This window comes from Aplysia californica, unplaced genomic scaffold, assembly GCF_000002075.1.
Source record: "Aplysia californica isolate F4 #8 unplaced genomic scaffold, AplCal3.0 scaffold00083, whole genome shotgun sequence".
Classification (NCBI taxonomy): Eukaryota; Metazoa; Mollusca; class Gastropoda; order Aplysiida; family Aplysiidae; genus Aplysia; species Aplysia californica.
The window spans coordinates 610612-619274 of NW_004797353.1; the positions used below are offsets into that span (position 1 = coordinate 610612).

An 8663-nucleotide genomic window follows, 5' to 3' on the forward strand; every position below is an offset into this window, starting at 1 on the left:
GGGGTATGCGTTATTCGGTGGTTACAGAAAAATAAGAAAACATGGAATAATATCAAGAGGTTATCCCGGGAAAAGGAAGTGTGAACAGTGTTTGGTTGCGACTTATTCCTTGATGTTGGGCCAGAAATTCATTGATGATGAAGAAGAACCAGTGACCTATGAGGTGTGGTTTGATTTTATATTATTAGTTTCATTTACCGTAGTCATTATGAGTGTTTTGGGTTTTTTAAAATCCTTCTGACCTCCAACTGTGGGGGCGTTGTTCTCGAGGAAGTCGTCCTTGATGAACCGGTGAGAAATGCTGGACTTGCCCACGCCCTGGTCCCCCAGCATCACGACGCGGAAACTGGGCTTTGAAGGTGCCAGACCACTGGCAGACGTGCCCTGGGTGGGCATACTTCAGCAGTGCGTCGGTAAAACTCGTGCTGGAAACATAAACCAGGGGTAAAAGTCGGAGCCTTTATTGTTATATACAATACTGTACACTGTATAGTATACACTATTAGATGTAACAATAAATAATTTTGATAAATAATTTTCTTGTTACAGCTAATACTGTACACTGTACACAAGCTGATAACTGGCACGACCAGCAAGCAGACTCTTTCAATACTTTCATGGATCCTGGAGAGGAGGGAGGAGCAGATATGGCATTGTGCCGCCTGCAATCAGCAACGATGTCTATTTTTTTTTTTTATGGCGCTCGCTACTGCATATTAAGGTCATATGAGCGCTCGGTACACACGAAACGTTTTCAATTGGTAGGAAATTTTGAATTTTGCCTGGGTGGCGTCCGAAGCTTACTCTTATCGATTTTCGACCTCCAAGGGATCTTTGTCGTGCGTAACTTGCACACGGGACCTCCGAGATTTTTCCCCCTTGTCCGAGAAGACAAGGTATAGATCTTTCCTACCAGAAGATCAGGGGTGTGGCTGAAAGATAACAGAAGAAAGGAGCCAAAAAGTAGCAGTAGAAAGGCTGCAAAAAGAGTGGGGCAAAGGAGGTGAAGGGGTGGGGGAAGAAAGCGGAGACGAAAGAAGACGACATAATATCACAAGAGAGAAGAAAAGGAGAAAGGAGACAATTTTAGAGAAGAGGATTTTCCGTTACTACCCGGATTCGAACCCAGGACCTTTGAATGAGAGGTTAACACCTTAATTTCTTGGCCACGAAAGCCCCCGATGACTATTCTCCAACCAAGTTACTAACATTGTACACTACAGTACACAATGTGATAATCTTATAGGTTTCTCGACGCAGTGGAATCAGGTGCTCGTCAACTTTTGGGTATAATGTATGGAGCTACTCGTATTTATATATTCTTGAAGCGTGTTCATTTGTTTAGCTTTTGACGAAAAGTAATACTTTGCAGTCACACAGCCAGCAGTACAAGTACAAAACACCCCCCATCTGGTCACCCAGCCAAGAGAGTGACTGCATGCAACGCACTTCTGGGGCCAGGCGTGGAACGGATAATTTTCACTGTCGCATTATCATGACAAGTGACCGCAAAGTATATTAAAAAGAACTATTGATGTATACTATTGAAGGCGTCGCCTAGCACATGGGAAAATTAACTAGAAAATGATCGTCAATGATTTGGGACTTCCAAAGCTTGAGAGTCCTTGGAAACTGTTGATCTATATTTTGTATACTCTTGATCAGTTTTTCAGTAAAATCCACTCAGATATATTTTTTAGATCGACATAAAAGGTACTGAGCCAACAAAAATCGATGGTAAATGCTCAACGGTCGAAAAATGTTGGTTTCTTTGATTTCAATATTTTGATTAGCGCCTGATTTCACCACGATTCAACACAATGGGTTTAGTGTAAACACAAAGCGATGTTTGTCTCATGAGTGGCACATGCTGTCGTGTTCTTGTCACACCTCGTCGTTTTCAGTTGACTCTCTCTCTCTCTCTCTCTCTCTCTCTCTCTCTCTCTCTCTCTCTCTCTCTCTCTATCTATCTATCTATCTATCTATCTATCTATCTATATATCTATCTATCTATCTTTTTGTACATTAAGATCAAGTCATTTGCAGATAACTAAGGGTTATGAGCTTTGTTGAGCGGCTCATACGGTGCATACATAACTGCTCAAATTTCTCTACTTAATCATATTGTAAGGAGAATCTTCTCTTGTTTTTTTCTTTCGAAACTTCCTGTGTCGGCAGTTCATATCTGACCTCTTCTTGAGTGTGGGAAGAGATCTGTCTAAATAGACAGTATGCTAATGTAGCGCCCTAGAACCACATAAATATTGAGCCGTTGCTCTGGATTGCACATGACAACCCGCCCACCTCGAAAAAGTCCTTGTATGCACGCATTTGTACACGTTAGTTTGTTAACTTCACGGCAATGTATTCTTTTATAAGAAAGTGAAAAATGAAGAACAAAAAAGAGGGCCACCGTACGGGTATTGCAGAAATATGAAATCGATGACCCGGCCGAGCTAGACAACCCTCAAACGTAGGTGCAAGTGTTTCATACTGATAACCCCCATTCAACAGCAAAAGCTAAGGTTCCTATCTTGAGCTTATCTTATCAGTTTTCGGTCCTAGATAACCGCCGATGATAATATCGGTGAATCTCAAGGTTTTTTTAGCTAGATAAAAATGCAAGCTGATACACACGACGAGCAGCAGTCTCTCATATAATTCAAATTTATGACCTACTCCAATCACCAACTTTTCTATTGAGTTGTTAACATTTCTCTCTCTTGTATTAGCACGTAGATTGCTCAGTGGTATCATGTTGATCTACCGTGCATTTGATCTAAGTTCAAATCCAAGGCTGAGGGTTCTTGGACACCGGCATCTGTGGTGTAGCGATTAAGCCTATCGTGTCGCATGTAGGAGACATAATAATAATATGTTCGAATCCCGTGTGGGCAAAAGTATTTCTAAGTATCTCCGTCAGTCTTCTGGGGCATTATATCCCTTTCAGCCCGGGTAGGCCCTGAGAGGCAGGGTTGAAGCTTGCCTCCTAAATTATCTAAACTGTGTCGACATGAGCGTAAAAAAACGCGTACAATTTTATTTGTTTTCTAATTTAAGAACTTCAGTGGTTTAAGAAGCTTTCAGGTGTTCCACCAACTTTTGTCTACCCTTTTGGAGACAGGTTTTTGGGGGGAGGGGGGTTTAGTACTCACTTTTTAATTCGACTTTCTTTTGCTGATAAGATAGTTAAATTGCTTTCACACTATTCCCGTCACGATTGTGTTAAACGGGATATAAGCAGACACAGACCGGCCTGTGTTGTTAAGGTTAAGCGATTTGCCGTCGCACGAAAAATACCTGAATTCGATAATTTTACGGATATGGCCGTTTGTCGATGTTATTAAAGAACAAATTTTTAAAATTTTTAATCGCACATTCTCATCGGAATTTCGGACATCTGGAAAAGAATAATCGAGGCGTGTTGCTTTCCCAACAGGCAAAAAGTTCACGTGGGGCTGTTTGGTGTTTGTTTGTTTTTCTGTCTGTCTGTCTGTCTGTCTGTCTGTCTGTCTGTCTGTCTGTAATTCTGTCTGCCTGTCTGTCTGTCTTTCCGCTTGTTAGAGAGTTTGTGTGTGTGTTTGTTTTTTGTTTGAATGTTTGTTTGTTTGTTTGAGTAAAGGGGAGCACATTCATACGATAATAAATTTTATTTATATTGGTCATTAACTCCAGACAAAGAGTAAGACGAACAGATGGACAGGAAAGACAGAGGGAAAGAAAAAAAGTAGGACCTCGATATAATAATATATCAATGATGCTTTCGAATCCCACGACATATTGGAATGCGTCAAGCCAAAATACAGACGTACCGTATAAATAGGGCACCCAACATGAGAGGTGGTAGAGTATGGGTCATGGAAAGTCTTAACAAATAATTATATTATAACTGCTACATTGCACACCACACCAAACGGTGTGGCTTGAGGACTAGCAAGTTACAACCGAATGACTGGCGTCGATTAGATACTATCGTTCTGCGCTTTAGTTACGAGGAGAGGCGTTTCCGGGTACTTTGATTGAGCATAAAATGTGGAGTTATGTCTATGCTAAGGATGGTTCTTGAGTTGAAAGGGAAAAAAACGTAAGGATCTGGACCGCACGATCAAAGAGTAGGATAATAATAATATAATAAGAATAAGAATAAGAATAAGAACAATATGGCAGGACAGAGTGATATTTGATGGATGAGTGGGGGGATGGGTGAATGAATCAATGGGTGGATAGATGGATGGATGGATGAAAAAGATGAAACGGTGAAAGATGGAAAAAATGTAAGAGGAATTTTGACTCTCCAGAAGTGTATAAGTGTGTTATGAAGAAATATTTCGTGATACTTTCCCTGTATGTTTCCATTTACCGTTGTCTAAGGTGCAGTTACTTCACTTTGCGCCTGTATGTTGAAAAAAAGATGGGTTCTGCTCTGACGCGAGCAAAATAGGTTTACAAGTAGACGTACTACATCAATCGCTCTACTTAGATTGATCTTGACAGGTTTGTTCAGGGCAGCCTGCCTCCAAAATGATTTCACCGAACAAAATGGGGAGGGGGGGTGTAAAACATTTACTGAAATTTATCCCTAATTTAGTAAAGGTCAGCTTTCCTCTATGTAGGCCTACAACCACCGTTATTTGAAGTCTGATAAGAACAAGAACCACAAAACGTAAGGCGATTAACAATTTTTAAAAACAGGAAAACTGGAGACGGTAGCCTATACCATGGCCCGCTGAACTGTCAGTTTCAAAGTTGGGTTATTGAGATATAAAGTAGGCGTGGCAACTGCTACATTGTACCTTGCACACTGTGTGGCAGTAGCTTATTATGATGAAGCCGTAGCGCACTTTCTGATCGAATTATTGATGTGGAAGCGACCAGTATTGATGGCTAAAGCCATAAAGCCACACAGTCGAATCTGCTCTGAAGGTCATCTGCAAGTGACAATCGCCTGTATAAACGACTACTTTCCTTTCACCCCAAGCGTTTTTTTTCTTCTATATTGAACTGTCCAAGAGCACCCCTTTTTTTAAAGTTGCTTATTAAATATTTGTTCGTTATTTTTTTAACATTATAATGACATTAAGTAAGACATCCAGCTGTCCTTGGCGGACACTTGTCTTCTCAAGATGGGTGGTCGTTTTGAACAATTTCGAACAAACATTACTTACTTGTTCTTGATTGGAGTAGAATTTGCTTATATGTCTTTGTCGAGGGTGATGTCTTTGCTAGAGTGGGCAATCGAGTACATAGTAGTTGGGTGGAGTGACAAATGAGTGAGTGGGTGAGTAGGCGGGTGGGTGGATCTATGCATGGAAGGGCAGACGTATAGATGATAAACCGATAACCCCATATATACATGTGGGTATTTTGTGCAGCTACGTTTATATAAGGAAGCTGATACATCTAGGAGTGAGTGAGAGCGACGATTTATTTTTAGAGCATTTGCTTTTGTGTATAGTATTAGTTATCTGCCTTAGATAACAAAGGACACCGTTTTTAGTATGGAGTAGGCGTACGCAGTAGATCTAGTAATAATATGTAAGCAGGCTTAGGTAGCTATAATAATCATGGTATGTGAGTTATAATGGAAGGATGGATGGATGGATGGAGGGAGGGATGGATGGAGGGAGGGAAGGATGGATGGATAGATGGGAGGGTGGGTGGGTGGATGGTTGGATGGATGGATGGATGGATGGATGGATGGATGGATGGATGGATGGATGGATGGAGATGAACCTGTGGTTGACTGGAATGGTGGATGGATGGGTGGACTGATGAATAGGTAAAGCACTTGACAAACAAATACTTTTATGAATGGATATGTGGATAGAATACAGAAAAGATTGGGATCTGGATAGATGAATGAATATAATATTGTTAATATGTGGGTAAAAGGGTCAAAGAGTGGATACCTAGCATGATGGAATGACGGAAGATTTGGAGGATGGATAGATTTGTGAAGGGATGAATGGGTTGAAAGATTACGGTAGTAATGGGCATACCTTCGGACAAATAGAATGTCGTACTCGAGGATAAATATAATTGAAAGACAAATGAAAGACGTTTAGCGGTGAGGTAAATCGGTCACCTAAGCGTTTATTGGGTGGGAATAATACTTTCTAAAAAAGAAATCTACGAATTTATCCGTAACCATAAGCGAAATATTTGCAAATGTTATAGGTACAACGCCCCCTATCAACACTGTAAGCTTATAATATAAGAGGCGGGACCTTCAAATGTAATGTTGAACTCTGCTAGAATCGAGCCAAGTAGGAGTAAATACTTTTTTAAAACTTCCTGACATAACTCAAGTTTAGAACACCCAGTTTGAGATTCGAACCCTGGACATCCGCTTCGAGGTCCAACATAATACCAACTTAGCTATTACAGTGGTACATCCCTAACCAAATGAATAAAGGAACGCATCATGTATGAAAAGATCAGGGACGGGGCAAACAGATGGGGGGAATGAGGAAGAGATGGATAAGGGAATGGAGGAAAGCCTGTTTGTGTTTGATTCATGCGTCTGATGGTTATTAAAAAGATGCTTTGGTACTAAAAGTGCTTAATGGTTGAATGGACGGGTATGGGGGGGGGGGGGTAATAATGACGAGGTGAGCTGATGGGGGGGAAGATAGCTTATAAGAGAGGTTTAATTATTAGAGCTTACATACGGAAATGGAGCTCCAAATTTATTAGTGCAGCAAAGCTCTCCAGAAAAGAAATCTCGATGCCAAGAAAATTCTTCAGATATTGTCTTTGACGTTGCGAGAGAATAATATATCCATCGATGAAAAGTGTTTATATGAGTATTAACTTCATTTCTGAATTCAGCGTTCCTCGAACAATCATTGGAAAGGGAAGTCTGATGTGAGACGGCTGGTGGGCAGCTGTTCGATATTATGAGAACACTATATTAAGAATCGGTTGTTGATGAATTAATAAAAGGGATATTCTTTTAAGTTCACTTCTGAAAAGACAATCTGCACTGCAACGCCTGTGCCTGAGAACGAAAATATACGATATAAAGTCTTTTCATCCTTAGAGAACAGACAAAATAATCCTCATTCACAGTCTCTGAGTCAACGTAGTAATTCAGTGGAGAACATCGATGACGCAGAACTAGGAGATAAACAACGCCTCTGTCAGAGACGCTTGTCTGAAACCTATCATCAGCTCTACAGGGACATCAGCCGTCAGCTCCAGGGCTATGTTACACTACACTAAACAGACCATTGATCGTGTTATAACCTGTTCGACTAGCCGATTCTTCCGAGTAGGATGGAGTCTGAAAATCAGACTATCCACGCTACATGTGATATAAGTCGTCGTCGTCATCATCATCATCATAATCATCATCATCATCATCATCATCATCATCATCATCATCATCATCATCATCATCATCATCATCATCATCATCATCTTTATTGTAAAAAAAAAAACCATGAGAGTAAAGAATGAGAGGCTTAAGTAGTTTACGGTCATAAAAGTAAGAATAAACTTCATTTTTTAAAGTAGTTACTAAAAAGGTTCAACGCTTCTCCTCAATGTCTACTTCAGAAGCAATTTTAATCATCATTCTCACACTCATTATTTATTTACTTGATTCACTCCATATTCATTCTGTTTTGTGTCACACCCAGACGTCGAGATACATTACTTTCTGCCACTCAGTTTCAAGTATCTAGGGGCAACAACCACAAATGGTGGAAGAAGTGAAAAAGAAATAAACATAAGAACAGCACACTCTAATGTGCAACTATTTAAATCCAGGCAACTGTCTCTCACTTTAAGAAAGAAAATGCCGGAATGCTAAATCTTCCCCATATTCCTATATGGCTCAGGGACCTGGACTTTGACAAGGAAAGAAGAAAACAAAATAAATGCGTTTGAGATGTGATGCTACCGTAGAATGGCCAGAATAAGTTAGTGGGGGGGGGGGGGGGCAAACAAAGAGATGTGTCAGATTCTACACATAAGACAGACCCTGCTGAGTCAAATAAAATTTAGAAAATACAATATTATGGCCATTTAAAAAGACGCGAGACCATTGTGAAAAGGTTGCTTGAAGGAAAGATGTGGGGCAGGAGAGCCAGAGGAAGGCATAGAATAACATATAAAAGAACATGCACTGGAATGGATATGTCAGAATATGCAACGGCAGTTCGCGACCTTGAAAGATGGAGGGTCATTGCACGTCAACCTCTGAGCCAGAGATGACACCTCCAGGTATCCAGGTACTCAGTTTTTAAAGAATGGAAGTTCAGAAGGCAGAAGGAAAAAATAACTGGCCTGTGCTCCCATCGTCACCATGCAAGTTCTTAAAAATCGGATGGGGGTACACCCCACTTTCGGATAGGCCTATCACTGAAACAAATTTTATCTCTCGTCAAATAATTTGATCTGTACCCTACGCACGAAGATGCCAAAACTGTTCTGTGATAAAGATCGAACTTCTCCGACTCGAGGCTGTGTTATCTGTGCTCGTGACCTGTGCTAGATAGTAGTAGCATAACGCGGGCTGGTACACACTTGTGTCATAAGCTTTGTATGTCGCTCTAGCTGAGTCAATGTTGTACATGTAGTTGATGTGGTCAAATTAAACAACAGGGTGAGAATATTATTTGTCTCCTGTGTGAGAGAGAGAGAGAGAGAGGGGGGGG

General features: G+C 40.7%; 1 protein-coding gene across 1 annotated transcript in view; it reads right to left on the bottom strand.

Annotated features, from left to right (window-relative positions):
* Nucleotides 1-7327, bottom strand: part of LOC101858698 (vacuolar protein sorting-associated protein 21) — a gene marked incomplete in the record, with an annotated part of 14503 nt that extends 7176 nt beyond the window's left edge. The window contains 2 exon segments of the mRNA XM_013080381.2: nt 243-425; nt 6672-7327. Coding sequence (XP_012935835.1) covers nt 243-396 — 154 coding nt within the window.
* Nucleotides 7328-8663: the final 1336 nt, after the last annotated feature.